We start from the raw sequence: 18,266 nt of genomic DNA on the forward strand, positions 1-18,266 counted from the left end.
TCTACACTCTCAAGTCACATGAACCTGATTATAAATCCTGTCACGTTAAGGGAAAGTGTTACAAACCCCCAGGCCCCCATCGCTGACCTCCGCCATGGATTTAACACTTCGAAAGTCTCCAAGAAGTCAGCTTTTCTTCAGCAAAATAGAAATAACTTAAATAATATATATTTAACAAATTCTACATAAATGATCCCCAATTACACAATATATATATATACAAATATATATATTGTAATAAACATTACTAAATACATAATGTATACAAAACAGATGGAAAAATACTACAATTAATTAATTAAAAACTTCGTACTATGCATAAGCTCGAGAAATTTGAAAAAAATTGCTTTACAATTAAAATCACAAAATTTTCAGTGTTGACTATCACTTTTTAAATTATATTTCATATTTATTTATAAGAAGAGTCAACGTTTTTTTTAATTTTCAAATCTATTTTTGGTGCGGATTCTTATGGACAAAAGTATACATTCATATCGGGGCTGACAAATGATGACCATTTCTAATCAGATTAATCACAGTCTTCAAATTAATTAATCATCATCATTTGCTACTGTCTGAAATATGCCAATTTTTACTGTGTTCTATTGAAAGAAAGATAAATGACAGGACAGGATTATAAATTCAGTACTTGTATGTCTTAACTGCTCCAAACGAACTGAAGAATGAAATCCAGCTAAAACCGCACAAGTCTGAAAATCCATTTACCGTACGTATAGTGTCTTTCACAGTAGCAGGGCATCTGGATCACACTTCAACCGTCTTGATATGAACAATGAAGGGCTGTGTTCAAAGACACCACGTAGCTGAAGTTGAATTTACGTTTTGAGTACACGCACACGCAAATGGCGGTAACGATATCCACATATTGTTCCTGTCTCGTTTGGTTTGTGAATGCACCTCGAGAATGAGGAATTGTTGTTCGCAGGATGAACGGCGAGCTGTGTTTGTGAGTTGGAAATACGTAGTCATGGAAAAAGTGATGAGACCACCCTTGTTTCTTCAGCGTATTGATGCATTTGAACGTCTGGTACAAGTAAAGGTGCGTTTGTTTGGACGAATATAATGATGATAACAAATACAGCTCATAAGAGTTGAATTTTAGAGCTGGTATCCGGCAACTTCCATGGTTTTCTTGATCATAAATGACTAGCTATAGCATTGTACTGCCAAAAAATGGAACTCTTATGAGCTATTTTTGTTGTCATTTGTTATATTTGTCCAAGCAAAGGTACCTTTAGTTGTGTCAAGCATTCAAATGAACAAGAAACTGAAGAAACAAGGGTGCTCTCTTCATCTCTCCATGACTGTATTGCAGGAACTGCACTGCTGTTGATGTGTTCAGGTGAGCACGAAGTTCTAAAAGAGCGTCAGGCTCTGTGGGGACGCTACACTGTCGTCAAACAGAGTGCATCATTTGACATTTTTACATAATTCATTTGGTAATTAAATCTGTTACCGCTGTTATTTTCGACAGCCCTAATTCATATAAAATAAAGACAAAATATATAAAGAAAGTTAGAACAAACGTAAAACCTAAAAATAAAAATAGAATCCATGAAAAAGTCTATGTTGATATATCAAACACAGCAAACCAACACAATAAATCACATTTTTTGAAAATATTTGTTTTTTATTCCACATGAAAATGTCACATTAGTCATATTTATCAAATTGTTTTTATATAATCTATGTATTTACATATCATACACTTGTCTTACTTACACATGTACAAAAAAAAGTAGGTAACAAGTTTTTCTTTCTTTAGTTTTTGTGTTGTTTTCTTTTAAAAACCATGACTACAGTGGTAGTCGTTCGTGTTGTGCTCTGTTGTTCACGCCAGCCTGTTGGGAGATGATGCTGCTTAGTTCAAAGTCAACCATCCAAACAGCGGGGATAGCTTATAGGCTTTTTTTTATGCTTAAACATCAGCTGACACAGGAGGGCGCGAGCCAACATACAGAGAAGGCCAGCCTCTCCGTGAAAAAAACACAAGTCAGTGTTTGCTTTTGGCAGAAATACATTTTGTCTTAAGACAACTCCCACTATCACACACACACACACACACGCACGCACGTCTGCCTCTCATGTAGCACACACTCATGTTGTTATATACAGTAAACCTCCCAAATGTCATAAATTATCTTCACATCATGTACAATACGTTTTTGATGTGTTTGTTTCTGTGTGTAGTGCTACTGTATTGATGGTTGTTGCCATGACCACAGCCTCCACGTCTGCTACATTTAGGAAAAAAAAAGTAATCACTCAGGACGTCAATGCCACATTACAATAATAATAACAACACACAAGTAGTACACAACACTGGTGGGTGGGTTTAGTGTACAAGATGGAGAGATCAATCTTTGGCTCAAAAAGGGGTGATAGACTCCTTTCAGGTTTATTTTGTCCAGTTCTTGATTGTTCATCAGGCAGGTTCCGCTGCAGGTTGTCCAAAAAAATCAGAGCAAAGAAGTGTCTCTCAAGCGAGTCCGTCTGTTCTCCGCCCTGCGGCCGGCGCTGGGCGAGCTTTTTTTTCCTTTTTGAGTCTAGTGGTTTGGTCCCCACAGACCGTCTTCATTGTACTCCCTGAAATAAAATAAAACTGCAGTTCTGGCCTGCTCGCTCAGTGCAGCAACAGCAGCAATGAGAAAGGGACGAGCAATGACAGGATGGAGAGCGATGACGCCGTCACCGCCGAGTTGGTCCGCACGCTCTTCTGGACCTCGGGAAGGCTGACCACTGGGTCGTCTGCTGGAAGACGGAAAGAAGAGCAGGATGTTTGCGTCACTCGCTGTTTTTCCTTCTTTCCACCAAGCAGCAAATGATGGGTGCAGTACTTGCTGCAACCAGCTGAGCAAAAAATGGGATGCTCAGTTTTATCCCATTTTTTTCTGAACAAAAATCTGGCTAGCTCCTCCTTTCAGCTAGCCCACAATGAAATTGGATTATTGGGGCTTTAATAATACATGTAAACACCTGAAGTGCTCCTCCGCTTGACCAGTTAGAAGACAAACAGTGCTCGTGGGAAAACGTGTCCTGGTATGTTTTAAACAGAAGGCAGTGGAAGTTAGCACTGTTTGAGACTAACTACGCAAAATGAGCATGTTTCCGTGCGTGGTAATGGGTTCACCGTAAAAGCCAATTTGCTAAAGAACCTGAGCGAGGGCATGTCGCCACCTAGTGTTGCGGAGTTAAGGTGCAAGCTTAAAAAGTCAACCGAGAGCTTGTTTTCGTGCTTTTGAACTCTTTTGAGAGTAAAACCAAGCAGCTTGGCGTGTTTTTACTCTCCAGTGCCGCTGCCAGGATTGCCCTAAATTTGCGAGGTAACGACAACGGGGTCACAGGGTTGGTCTACATACCTGCCGGCAGTCTGTTGGACGGGTTGTGAACGCCACCCCCAGCTCCGACTGCAGCCCCACCCGTGCCTCCTTTGGCCACTCTGGCCTCCTGAGAGCCTGGGAGCAAAAAAAACAAAAGCCATCAATTATCCCATTTGGGTGGTGCGAGGCTGGACTGTTATTAGGTGACTGAGGGTGTTAAAGCTCACCGTCGGCCGCTACGACGTCCACCCTGAGTCGCAGGCACTCTTGTCCGTGGTGGTGCAAAGGTTTAGCTAAGAGGGGGGAAAAACACATGTGTTAAAACTAATGCACTTATCCTCTTCTAGCCTCTTAATCCATCTTCATGCATGCGTGCATACCCCACACAGACACACACACTCAGTGTTGGCAGCAGACAAAGCTTTAGGGAGCCATCTGTGACCAGGCGGAGTGCGTCTTGTCCTGCCGCTTATCTAATTACAGCCGTGGTCAGGGTGACAAGCTAGCTTGATGCGTGCGGTTACACTCGGGCGACACAAGTATGCACAAAGTCAGCCACCACCCCAACTCGGGGCTCATTTTAAGCTTAGCACGTCACCAAAAAGTGGTAATGCTTTTCCTGTGCAAATACAGCACATCCAAAATCAACAAATGAAGGCTTTCAGAGAGAAGACATGAAAGTTTTGAATGGCCCGGTCAGAACCCAGACCCAAATCCAGGGTAAATCCTGTGGGGTGCCCTCGCCATCTCACAGAAGAGGGGGCAAATACTGTCTACACGTGGGACGGTGATGGACTCCTTGCCAAAAAAAACTGAATGTTGTAATTACTGATGCAAAATTTTTTTTATTTCTTTTATTTGTACTATAGCAATACAAAAGTAATGTTTTTCCATTTTAATTTTTTATTAAATTAATTAATTTTATGATTTTAAATATTAATATTTACCAGATTTAAAAAATATATCTAATTAGAATTTTAATTAATTAAATTAAAAAAATTCAGTTATAATATGTAAAAAATATTGTCCATGTAATTATTAATTTAAGGGTGAGCTCACTGATTCATCTATTTGTAATTTAATACTTTTATATATTATACATTTTAAATGTTACTGTATCAATATTTAATTAAAAAAAGTCTGTTGAATTGTAGCGGTGATGTCATTGAGAAACATAGCACATTATGTTTTTTAAAAATGGATTTACTGTCTCATGTTTTTCATACGCAGGGTGTTAGTGGTGGCAATATGTGTGATGATAACCATAGAACTAGAAATTGAACTTATTTGGAGTACAATATGAGCATTACATTTCATATTATTCACAAAGAGAAATTGCTTTTATTTCAAGTATAGCCGATGCTAAATGGCGTGTCGCTATAAGCTTTGACCAGAAAAAAATGGCACCTTTTTACGGCCAATGTGTCCATTAGGGGGCTCCAAAGGGTGAATACTTTTAGTTTATTCTAGTTTTATTGTACAGTAGTGCACTTCTCTTTATACTTATGACAGTTGCAACACTTACAGATGTAATAGTAGCTTTCTCCCTGGCGGAACTCCTTCCCGAGAGTGAAAGGTGTAAACCGCTGGAACTTTTCGGAGAACTTCTCGGCCCCGTGCGGCGCGAACGGGTGCCCGCACTCCCAGCGCATCTGGTCGTACGACTGCGGCTTGCACGACTCGTAGTCCTCCTGCTCCACCATGTAGAGCACGTAGCGCTCGGCGTCCAGCAGCGGCACCTCGCCCTGCGGGTAATGCGGGCACACGATGTCCAGGTAGTCGTTGAGCCTCACCTCCACGGAGTAGTCGTCCCACAGAAACCTGAAGAGAGGCGGAAGGAGACATTTGATAAATAAAAGCGGCATAATGTGTGATTGTATATCGATCGAGTCCCAGAGGGAAATCAGGCGGACATGAATATGGATGCAGGCTGGAAGGATGCTGTTGCTCGAGTGCGAACTCCCTCGGGATTGGAGAGACGTTTACTGAGAAACATTAGCCTGTTAGCTCATCGAGATTAGGAGATGAGTATCGACATCTGCAGGGAGATGAGGCAACATGAAATGTAAAAAGTATTGGGACATCTATCCATGTGGGACCTGGCTCTGCTCCAATCTTGATTCCAGTTCATTTGACAGGCATGCGAAAGAAAACACTAGGATGCTCCATGTCAATGACATTTGTGGCACTCCATGGGTCGGGGTCAAAATGCTTTGAAAGACATGCTAGCATACACGGAATACACATATTCTCAAAAGCTTTATCATCGTTAGACAGTCAATCACTTCTGAGCAATTAGTTGCTAACTCCCAACGTTTTCCAACCAATCTTGTTCCGATTTTACAGGCATGTGCTTGTCAGCCCCCTAATGGTGTGTACCAAATTTCGTGGCGATTGAGCAAAAACACTGTAGCGCTGTGTGAGAAATCTCAAGTCAATCCAACTTGGGGTTTAACATCAGCGCCATCATGCCGCGTATTTGTAAGAAAAGTAATAGCACAGGCAACACGGAGGGGGTGCATGTTTGGACACATTTGCACCCTTTTGCGTGCTACGGTTGGGGAGTAGAAGAGTTTTATGTCTATGAAGTGCATTGTTTAACCCTTCCGCAGTCCCTGTCATTCCAAATAAAGAGTGCGGGAAGACAAGAAGAGACAGCCAGACTGCCTCCTGTGACTCCCTCCACCCACTTTACGATGTAAACTAATCTTTCTCCCTCCTGTCTTGGACCCGGGTCAAAGAGGAGTACCTGCTTTACAAAAAAACCCTTGAAAGGCGATGCCATTTTTGGCTAACTGGTGTAAGATTTGCCTTGGCTTCCTGCAAAGATATGATGTGTGTTTATCTGAGTGGATTTGTCACTTGAAGGTATTTGGGGTTTCCTCCTTCCTGGTCTTGACTAAGTGACTGCTCCTCTCCCACGGCCAGTCATCTCTCAGCACCACAGAGCTGCACACACGCTTCCCAGTAAGTCCCATCTATCAACAACCCCAAGCAGTAGCTACTAGTATTTGCACACAATGAAGCCTCACACACACATACACACACCTCCTCCAGAGCGATGCCTATCAGTTTACGTCTCCTACTGTACTGGATCACTAGGGGGTCCCCGAGGGTGGAGGAATTGGACAGACTTAAATATTTACACAACACGCGCCGGGCGGGAATGTGTGTCCAATATTGGGTTTTGTTGCTCTTGCAATGAATACGTGCACGTCCACGTCAGTCGGCTTGTCAGCGTGCAGGCTGCATGACTCGCCGTGTTATTTAATCACAGCTTTAGATCTTTAAGAGCTTTTTGAGCCGCCCGGTCAGTTTTTATTGGGTTGCTGATTGTCAAGCGTAATTCCTGTTGTATTAAATGAAAGCATGTTGCATGCGCTGCACTAGAGATGGGAATTTGACTACATTTCTTTGATTTAATAGTACTATGATATAATCTAAGAGCGGAATACTATCACACAAAAGATTTTTCTGTGATTAAACAGATCAATGCGGTCTACAGAACACCCACTGTAACCTTAGCGGCATTTAATCGACTGGCCGCAGATTTTGGAACCCGCTTTTTGGGGCCTGACAAGCACGCGTGTGTAAAATTTGAGCAAGATTGGCTGGAGAACATGGCCGCTATCAAGCAAAACATCTTAGTGCACTTAGCAACTCATCGTCCATAAGTCATTGAGCATTTGCCTGATGATCATACAACTTGGAGGATCTCTACAGTATGTTACGTGTATGCTAGCATATAGGACGGAGCGCTTTGAGCACCACCCACAGGCGGTGCAGCAAACGTCCTTTACATCCAGAAGTAAAGGACTGTTCATCTATTAGTTAGCGGGCTGCTTCCTGGTTCAGGGAGGATGACATGAACGATTCATCTATCTGCACCGTTATCCAGATCCTCACCAAAATGAAATGAGTTCCTGCTCGGTGCATCCACCACCCCTTACATAATGATGTGGAACTCTGTTTTGCAGTTTTTGCATAATCTGCCCTTTGAATGACTTTTTCCCCACCTAAAAATGACTGCTGAGAGACTACAACCATTTTGTGATAACACATTACATGTTTGTGGTCTAAAAGCGACACCTCTACATGATCTTGGGGTGAAAAGGGGTGGCCCTTTTAAAAAATGTGTATTTTCATGTTTTCCCCCAAAGTAACAGCAAGCATCTGTGCCCATGTGACAAGGTCCAGATGCATGACGAACGATCAAAGTGTGCACGGGTCCTGTGCCTCGTTAGCTGCTGTTTTTGTTTGCTGCCAGGGGTCTCCCAAGGGGTGCCCCCTTGGTGGACAAGCACAGACGGCATGGCTCCAAACCAGCCGGGCTCCCGACGTGCTTCGTTCGAGCTGCTTGACTGCGCTGCCTTCATGCCGATGATCAGATTAGCCCCTTCGACCGGACCGCGTTGTAGTTGATGATAGTCTGGCCCTGCAAACTTGGAAGCGGTGCTGTAATGACCATTTTGTTATGGTCGGGTCTGCTCGGCGCTTATCTGCCGCCACGCTCTGTTTACCAGATTGGCGGCGGAGTGTTGTGACCGCTGCCACTTTCAATTCCAGTGGAATCGATAACACTATTGAACAAACAGTGTTGTCTGCTCTCGCCTGACAAGGTTATCATCTCCCTGCAAATATACAACACACACAAACAAATCCCCCCCACCACTCTGCTTTTCAGTCCTGATTTCCAGTAATATGGTCCCAATGTGTTCATCAGAAGGGTGGTGCAATTAAAACACAAAAAAGGGCATTCAAGTTGCCCTGGAGGGGAGTAATTATGCCCTCTTGCTCACCACTTCCCAGCCCCTTAAGGGTGAGTGTTTTGTAGAGAGCGGCCGGGGGGGGGGTCAAAGGGCTTAAGTTTGGGAAAGGCTTTTGAAGTTGTCCCCAGCGGGACCTTCTGTGTGTGAGTGCTACAGTTATCAATGCCACTGTTTCATACGCTGACTCACTTAGGGCACAATACACACACTGAGGAGGCTAGCGAGCCCCTCCCCCCTCCTCTTTATTAACGACAAATACGTTTAATTAGCCGGCTGCCTTTTGTTCCCCTCTAACACCTCGCCATTGAAGCTCCACATCATCAGCTTAATTAACTGATCGGGGTAGCGCACTTCAAAAGGGGAGGCTTAGCTTTTGTCAAAGGGTTTAAGCTAACAAATGTAAAGCCACTCCGCGCGGGGGAATCTGGAGGGGGGGTGTTTTTCCACCACGATAAGTTGCATAATAAGGCGGAAGAAATGTCAGGTGGTCAAGTGTGCGTAAGCCGCAGCATGAATTTGGTGGACGGAAGCAAGGCCTCTGTTCCTCCTCCGCGAGGAAGGAATTTCTGATTTACTGGATCCTCTACAGGAGCGAGGGAAAGTCTAATCTCTCTTCTTTAATCTCACCGGCCAGCTTTTTGCTTTCTTCTCTCGCCTCCACTCCGCTCTTTTCATCCATCCATCACACTCTCGTCTGACTTGCGTGGATCAAAAGGTCGAACAACCGCCGAGTCAGCACTGGAGAAATTCATACAAGACGGAAGTTTATGGATGGATCGATTCTTGAGTTTAGGAATCCATAAGAGCGCGAAGGCCGTGTGAAGGCCACCGAGCACACAAACATGATTGTTTTCATCCTGGCGGTTACACTTGCCACTAATGTGATTTAAAAGGTGACCGGCCTGCATTGTGGATGAGTGAACCCGGAATGTAGGTGGTGGGGGGGACCACCTAATCGTCTCATCCAAGCCTGGATTACTGGCTGGAGCAGAAGCCAGGCTCAGCCCATTGAACAGCACCAGACCCTGCTTAATGCTGAGGGAGGGGGCTTAGAGTGGACCAGGGAGGCCCAAAGGGGGGACAGGAGGGCAAGGGGTGGGAAAGGCAGGGCGGTGCTTTTATCTATCGTGAATGTACACTACTTCACAGTGGAGGTTGTGTAGAAAATGACAACAACCAAGTAAAACAACAGAACAAAGCTGCAAAGAACTTGGTAAGACGTGGTAATGTACATGCCAGACCACTAGTTGGCAGTGCCTTGTTTGTAGGGGAACACTAAAAAGGCTACATTTGTGACTTAGTACAAAACAGGAAAGGGTTTTCTTGACATTTTGTGCAAGTTTCACTTCACATACAAATGACAAATTGATCCTCAATCACGCCAACCTGCAAAAAAAATGGACAAAAACGCTGTAATTTACATGCCAGGCCACTAGTTGGCGTTCTCCACATAAGGAAACACTAAAAAGGTGTATTTGTTAAAAGCAGGAGCGTTACCGAGCATAAAGTACTTATAAAACGCTGTAATTTAAATGCCAGGCCACTAGTTGGCGTTCTCCACGTAAGGAAACACTAAAAAGGGTGTGTTTGTTAAAAGCAGGAGCGTTAGCCAGCATAAAGATCTTATAAAACGCTGTAATTTAAATGCCAGGCCACTAGTTGGCGTTCTCCACGTAAGGAAACACTAAAAAGGGTGTGTTTGTTAAAAGCAGGAGCGTTAGCCAGCATAAAGATCTTATAAAACGCTGTAATTTAAATGCCAGGCCACTAGTTGGCGTTCTCCACGTAAGGAAACACTAAAAAGGGTGTGTTTGTTAAAAGCAGGAGCGTTAGCCAGCATAAAGATCTTATAAAACGCTGTAATTTAAATGCCAGGCCACTAGTTGGCGTTCTCCACGTAAGGAAACACTAAAAAGGGTGTGTTTGTTAAAAGCAGGAGCGTTACCGAGCATAAAGTACTTATAAAACGCTGTAATTTAAATGCCAGGCCACTAGTTGGCGTTCTCCACGTAAGGAAACACTAAAAAGGGTGTGTTTGTTAAAAGCAGGAGCGTTAGCCAGCATAAAGATCTTATAAAACGCTGTAATTTAAATGCCAGGCCACTAGTTTGTTTCAGTAAACAAGCATCCAAAAGAGATTGTTTTTGATCAATTTTGAGTTGTGTTAACAGCCCCTGCGATAGTTATTTATCGGACACAGGGGGGCGGTTTATTTGAGGATCTAATCGCTGTAAAGGACGTGACATATGAGAGAAAAAGTAGAGCTGTCCTGAAGGCCGTCGCTGTTTAATGTTCCTGGTCTCCATCCATCAATGCCACTCATCTCCTCCCACTCGCTGTCCTGCTTTCATCACTCAATAAGCACACCAGATCCCCCCAACTTGTCTCAACTCACCCCCCACGCCAGACCTGCTGAGCCAATCACAACCCGACCCGGCTGGTATTCCAAAAATGCAACTTTCTTCTGCCCACTGTTTGCAAAGGCGAGCCAACAATGTGACGTGGGCCTGACTATGCCTGGTTGCCATGGGAACCAATATGCTCTTTTGACTTCCTCTTTTAACATAATATTCCACTCTTTGTGCAACTTCCTGCGATCAATTTCAATCCAGCTTCACTCTGCCTGTCGTTCCACCTTTGCCTGATAGGATCATCAGTCATTCCGTCCGCGAGTCGGGCCCATATAGGCGAGCTCACTCTGCAGACAAAGCTTCAGGGACGGCAGAAAAATAATTGGCTGATTCTACAGGATCTAAAGGAAGCTTAGATGAATACGCACCCTCTCTCCAACTGTGTCACAGTCCCCCGAGACATTTGTAGCGGAAAGGTCAGCGCCGACATCACATTGCTCAGGAAGCAAATATATCGATTTGGCCGGGTCGATTCGCACGAGATAAAACTTGCTCACTGCTGCTCTCCACAAACACAGACCAAGCTTGCGGCACTGTGATGTTCATGGAGAGGTATTTAAGGTACTACGTTGGTGTTTGACCCCATCAGTCGGATTGACTTTGATTAAATGCCTCACACAGCTCAGTGCGCTCATGTCTGTCAAATTTGAGCAAGATTGGTTGAAAAACATGGTCGCCATCAACCAAAACGTCCTTGCATGGACACGGGCAGACTTAGCATCAAATTGGCCATAAGTCATTCACCATTTGTCTAATGATTATGAAACTTTGAGGGTATCTGTATTACACGTATGCTAGTATGTCTTCCAAAGCATTTACCACAGGGTGTCCACATTTTTGGCACCACTGAAAGGTTGTGGCATGGTCTAAGGAAGAATACATGTACATACAAAAAGGATCCTTGGTGGAGGTCTAGGCTTCACTTACACTGGAACGAAAATGCAGCCTGAGTTGCTCCGACTTCCAGATGGCAATGATACAATTTGCCTCTGGAGGCTAGCAGCTCTTTGGGTGTCACGTTTACACAATACACAAAACAATGCCTGTCTTTTTATTTACGCAACAAAACAAGATAATATCTGAGCCCGTCTGGCTAATTTCAGATTAGTACCACAATCATACGGCTGTTTACAAACTGGGGACCCTTCTTGTGCTCCTTTCTCTGTGGGATCGACCCGTGGTCAAAGCTGAGGGGAAGTCTGGTGTCTAGATAAGGAAGAGACAAGAGGATGGGCGAGCAGACACCCAAATAGAGACAAGACAGATGTCAAAGGCGGATTCCAGATCAGGCTGGGAAAAAAAACATTAAAGTCTATGAATCACGGCTAATCTGCTTATTCCCTGAATGCCGGGTTTAAACTACTTGGGAAATTGTTGCTCGACTTTTATGGACTTGCCAAATGTGTGAGAACACTATTGTTTACGCAGCGAACAGGATACGCAGTTTTCCCGGGAAAAGACGTGGACAGGAAGCGTCTCGCAGGGAAACACACAACAGAGACTTTGCTACAGCTGACGGTAAGCTGGCGGCGAGGTACAGCCTCTGGCCTGATTCACTACCTCGCAATAAAAAAAACGATGCATTGGAATGATTAAAAACCATCAACATGGCTGCCAATGTCATCCCTACAAATGTTTACAGATAGGAAAACAACAGCATACAGTACATCAATGGCCGCTGAGCCCATAAGAGACGATTACATCCGTTTCGACAATCTCCAGCCCAGATTGAATTCATCAGACAGATTGCAGAGGCAGATTAAGCGTAGGGGCACACACAATGCACAGCGCAAGATGGAATGGTCTTAGGAATTTGCAGAGAGAATTTTGAAGAAAGGGGGAGGGGGTGTGCAGCAGGGGAAGTGACGTCGGAAGACTTTTTTTAAAAGAACATAGCTTAAGGTTACTTGGAAATCCATAGTGTCCACCTCATCACAAATCAAATCACTGCTTCCATCTTATCTTTTATCTCTACAGGAAGCAGGAACACATGCATTGAGGGCAAGTAAGTCTTTTGTATTCCCAGACCATCTCTACCTCATATGTGGACGGACAATTTGCAAAGAAGGACTAGAGCAGCTTTTCAGAGGACGGAAGTTGAAAAGCCTGCGGGGGGAAAGTGCCTTGTGACGGATCACCATGGGTGCCAAGAACTGCTAAGAAAATTCCACACCTCTTAGAACGCTTCCCTCCGTTCCCCGCTCTCACCGAGGCGGCCTCGGGTGGCAAGGAAATAATAGACTGAAAAGGGACAGCTTGTAAGGTGCAGATAAAAGCTGGCAAAAGGGTTGTGGAGGGGCGGGGCGGAGTGGACCAGGAGACTTTCCCAGAGACCACCGCCGAGCCGGAATGACTGACAGATTGATAGAGGCCGAGCCACTTCATCACATGCTGACCCCCGACCTCCAATCGGTCACAGCAGTTAGCATTCTCTTTCTGGGCCGCACCGTGAAGACCGCTCACTAATTTGTATGGGAGGAATCACAAAAAGCGCCCATATTGAGTGGTTAAATGCCAAGATAATCCCTTAGAGGGGTGAAACATACCTGAAATAACTCCCTTGTTTGGGCCAACACTGCAAGAAAAGTATAGCATAACAGTCATCAGAGCACAGACCTCCGCCAACGAACTATCATAAGATATTTAGATAGAAGGCTAGTTAACTTAGCTTTCATTGAAGACTGAATCAAAGAATCGAAAGCTAAATACATTCTTCAATTTTGAAATTCACTTTGATAAACACCTAGTAAGGTACTGTAGCTACTTTGCTTGTCACATTGAGAGTCTCGAAAAGTACTATAATCAATCCAGTCCATAATTATTACAGCTGAGTGGCTAGTAAGATAGCTACAGTGGTTAACTCGGTAGCTCGCTAGTTAAGAAGACAAATACTTGGTAAAAAGGGTGACTAATAGGGATATCCGATATTGTCTAACTCTCAATTTCCGCTTCCGATATTAACCGATAAATCTGAAAACGCCAGCTTGTCGTTGCCGTGTAGACAAGCAAACCGTGGCTTTCTGAAAACGGTGACATCACCGCCCCGTCGCCGTCACGTGAGCAGAAGCAACAAGCTGACAAAATCATTGAATACTTTGACTGTCACGACTCATGACAATCTCCTGATATTTTTTGTCTTATACTCCAAAATGACCCGCAGAAGTAATTCCACTTCGTCGTCAGTCGAGACGAGCCTCGGAAAGCGGAAGGTTATGGACTTTATGCGCATGCGTTCCTTCTTCTTCGAGAGTTTTGTGTGTCTGTTTACAGCGCCACAGCAAGGTGCGCCTTACAGTAAGTGTTACATTGTTTTCACGTCTGAATGCAACTATTTACTAAATTTGCACATTTTTTTCAACCCGGCAAAAAAAAAAAAATCCCAGAAATGTTTCCGTGTGGACAGGGCCTAAGGTCGTGACTTCACTTGTCAGACAGCTGGGTGGCTCGTTAGATAGCTAGGTAGCACACTAGACAAAAGACACAAGCTAAATATATTGTAGAATGTAGAGATTCTTGTTGCTAAAGCCTCTTAAATGCTAAGTCGCTATTTTGATAAGGAGATATAGTCGCTAGAATATTAAAATTAATCCCGAAAGCTACTTATATGGCTAGAGAGTTAAGTTGCTACATGAGCGAGATAGGTAGATACATAGGTTAGTTTAGATGGAATAGATTAGCTCGATCATCAGATAGTTAACACAAGAACAGAGGCCACAGTGGCAAGTTGCAAAGGAAGCTGGCCAAGAAGACAGCAAATAGGGAGTTTGGGAGGGTTCTGGGGTGAAGGAGAGACAGGTACAAAGAGGATGAAGATGAGGAGGAGGTCTACTGGTGCTCCGTCAGCAGGAAAACACGTGGAAGAAACAAGCTGTGAATGAGCAGATTATTGCTTCACACTGTACAGTCCAGAGGGCTCTGCAGAGGTGAGTGTGTTAATGTGTATGAGAGCGGGTGAGTCACTGCTATCAGATCAGGCACTCCTTCACACATTGGTGAGCCTCTTTCTGGGAACCAACGAGTGCCGCTGACTAAAAAGTTCCTGGTCAGGCACAAAGGAAGTGCGGAAACGCAGGATTTCGCCAAAACAACGTAGTCATTAAGCAAGGCTCGACCTTGGAAGTCAGCGGCAGGGTCCAAGCGCACAATTTGTGGTGAGGAAGGCAGCTGCGCCTCTCAACGAAATGTGCGTCTGCATGTGTGTGTGTGTGTGTGTGTGTGTGTGTGTGTGTGCGTGTGCGTGTGTGTGTGCAGTTAAAGGGAAATGAGGCCCAAAGAGATCAATCTGACATCAGTTAGATGGATGACAGCTCTCATGTTCGGGGATGAAACCATCCACTTGGGAAGAGGTGGGGGTGGGTGGAGAGAAACGTCAACACACTGTATCAAGTAACAGGTCAAAGGAGAAAGCGATTGCTGGATTTAATGAAAGCGGCAAATTAAAAGTCATGGTTGTTTTTCTGCGAATACGCGGATTAAGAGTGGTCCAAGGGTAGTGGATGATGGGGCTTGGCAGGGGGGATGGACTAAAGTCATCCAGGAAAATAAAAATAGCAAAGCGACAGATTACAGTCACCAAATTCCATCTGGGATTCAGATTTTCGCTGAATGGTTTCCTGGGAAGTGCAGGTGGGAGAATATTTTATTAAACCTTAAAAAACCTCACACATTTGACCCTCATGGCAAAAAACTGCTGTAAATAGAAATATTCACATTTTTCCACTTTAAACAAGACAGCCATTTAAAACTACCCCAGTGTGAAATATACATAAAGGCTGAAGTGTGTTTGTGTGGGTTATCCCGTTAGAGCTGGATCAGTGATGGCAGCAGCATTGATTTTCATGCCTTGTTTTTTCTACAGCATCAAAAATCATTCCAAACATCAAGAGAGATTCAGTCTTATTTCAGTAGCAAAGCACTGTTGCAGAAAGTCATTTTAATATAATTTTGCTGCATGCTTTGAATGGGACAACACAGCGCCATCTCCTGGACAAATACAAAAATGAATAGAAATCAAACACGAGAAGTCCAAATTCAAATCATGACATAAATGACTGCATATGTTAAGATAAATGTGGGGTGAAAAATTGCATTTTTCGTGGTACTTTTGATATCGCGAGGAACAAAACTGACTTGGAAATAAAAAAGAAACAGAAATGTCCCCAGGATGTCTAAAGGGTTAAACAAGCATACGCAGTGTGTGATGAACTAGCTGTCTCGTCGTGGTTGTTTGCATTGTGTCAACTTAAAAACACAGGCCATCCACCACTCGTCTAATTGACCCCCCACTTATTTAGAGAGGCCCCCTAACCTGGACAATTTGGACTCCAATTTCTCAACCCCTCACCATCCATCTCTCTTTACCCGTCCCACACAGCGTGACCGACCCACTAGGCAGGCCTCAAGTTACCCACTCGGTCTCTGTCACACGCCATTATTGCTCGTCTTGTCACCTGAAATATGAACACCCCCGCTACTTCTGATAGCTCTTGATTTAAAGCTTATTGGGGGCTGGGAGAGGGGGGTGTGCAGGTGAAGAGGATATTGCAAAAGATATTTCAACACGCTCTCCTGTGAATCACATCGGTAACGCTGAAAATATGAAGCAATTAACCCGTAGGGTTCCATCACACTAATGTAAACACAGCAGCAACATAATGACACACATGCACATCATTATGTGGGGGGGGAACACATGTTGCAAATATGCGCCAATCCACTTGTGAGATGTTTAGTGGATCTGACCAATGTGCACAAAATAGTGAAATATATGTATTATGTTTTGATTGCAATATCTCATACATGGAAACACAACAGCACCAGAGTGCCTCTAATACATATGATGCTGTAAAAATCATATTCTGCATGGTTTGTTTTGTAAAATACACAAATAAGCATCCATTGTTTACTGGACCCTAACATTTTATCTCCTGCCTGTTAACACAACAGCGCCAAAGAGACCAGTAAGTATCCGAAAAAGCCAATTTAATGCAGCCTAACATATATTTCCATTAAACAAAATGTTGAATAATGCATATTTTTTATGATTTATGTCGTGAAAGACACGCATGCACATACAACAATCAGCTTTTGAGGATCCCAACATCTTAACTATGACCTTGTACCCAAAAATAGGAACTCTCCTATAGAATTCCATCTCATCAATGTAAACAACCATGCCATAATGGCACATAATTATCCTAAAAAGGACAATTTGCATGGTTATTACATTTAAAAAAACTAGTGGGTACACCAAATGATGCCATTTTAGGATGTTTGAGAGATTCTAACATCTATTGCTAGCTAAATAAAAGAATCTTTTGCGTTACTTTGGTAGTAAAAGAAACAATAACATCATATTAGCATACCGTCTTCACTACGCCCAACTGCAACAGAAATAATGACAATACTACTGCTGTACACATAGACGTACGTGCACACTAAACAATCACATTCAGAGATGTTTTGCATCCCAACTTGTTACATACTGCACAACAAATATGAATTCTGTCCTCATGAATATAAACACAACAGCACCACGAGGCCACATAGACACACAACGCACTAAAAGACACAAACTAATCCAATTGTTAGAATGTAAACCATGACCACCCTGAACTTCACGACCCCCTCCCTGCTCCGCCATCAGCTTTAAGCAGCTTTCTTCCCTCCAAAGTGTGACTTGTTTTTTGCAAACGTGAGGCAATTTATCACACATTGCGAAAGGGATTAAATCTGAACAGGTCGGGCAAAGCTGTGCGCGTAAACAACATCATAATAACAGGTTGGAGCTTAAACAAGGTTGCCAAAAAATCAGAGTAAGAGAGGGGGAGTAATGGGGTTGAGAGTGAGAGGCTCCCTACAGATTTGCATTATCATGACAACAGCAGCCTATTGCTCGCATCACAAATTCATTGCATATGCAGGACGCGGTGTGCAAATGTGCACCATAACGATGCTGCATGACTTAAAGTTTGGTAGCCTGTGCAAGTGCACTGGAAGATTTTGATCAAAAGCCCCGAAAAGACACTTACTTTGGGTTTGTGCTGTTCCAGAACACGCTGTGGCGCTCGGCAGAAGCGAACCAGGCGCACAAGCTCACAAGGCAGCCCACAATCCAAACCAAATCCATGGTGGACGACACCAAGCGTTCACACGGACACCCACACACTCACACACACACACAACTCGGGGCAGGTTGTGCGAAGAAAAAAACAACTTTACCGAGAAAGCCTACACTAACTAAAAAATAGTAAAGAAAGTCAACAAATAGTGTCACAAAAAAGAAGGAGAAGAAGGTCGTTTCAGCAACACAAATCCGTAGTGAATGAGTGCCTGTGTTGGCGTGGCTGCTGGTTTTGTGAAACGCCCACCGCCGCAAAGCCCTCCTCCTGCCTCACAAACGCCCAATCAGAGGCCTGTCCGAGAATCGCGAGCGCCTCAGATTTTTCCGGATTAATTTCGTGTTTACACTTTGGGGACAGTAGATTGGATAACGCCATAATATAAAATTTAGAAACACTATATTCTCCTTTCTTGTGAAAATAATGTAAATACAGTTACAGATCCTATACAAGAGCTTTATTGTAAATCTGACATGGATTAAATCTGTGTTTTTATTGCGATGGCAGTGGTGTACACGTGCACTGCTTCATACCCAGAGCTTTTGGTTAACGTTGCAAAATATTAGAAGAAAGAATCTTTCATCATAATGCAAACTGTCACAAAAAATCAATGAACACCTCTGC

At 43.7% G+C, this 18,266-nt stretch overlaps 1 protein-coding gene across 1 annotated transcript; it reads right to left on the minus strand.

Annotated features, from left to right (window-relative positions):
• Positions 1–1,644: 1,644 nt before the first annotated feature.
• On the minus strand, positions 1,645–17,839 carry efna1a (ephrin-A1a). The gene is made up of 5 exons (XM_054764569.1): positions 17,553–17,839; positions 4,867–5,162; positions 3,569–3,634; positions 3,381–3,476; positions 1,645–2,772 (listed from the first exon to the last, which is right to left on the minus strand). The coding sequence occupies exons 1-5, from the start codon at positions 17,648–17,650 to the stop codon at positions 2,645–2,647; spliced, it is 684 nt and encodes a 227-aa protein (XP_054620544.1). The 5' UTR covers positions 17,651–17,839; the 3' UTR covers positions 1,645–2,644.
• Between the last annotated feature and the right edge of the window lie 427 nt (positions 17,840–18,266).

This window comes from Dunckerocampus dactyliophorus, chromosome 20 (genome assembly GCF_027744805.1).
Source record: "Dunckerocampus dactyliophorus isolate RoL2022-P2 chromosome 20, RoL_Ddac_1.1, whole genome shotgun sequence".
Lineage (NCBI taxonomy): Eukaryota > Metazoa > Chordata > Actinopteri > Syngnathiformes > Syngnathidae > Dunckerocampus > Dunckerocampus dactyliophorus.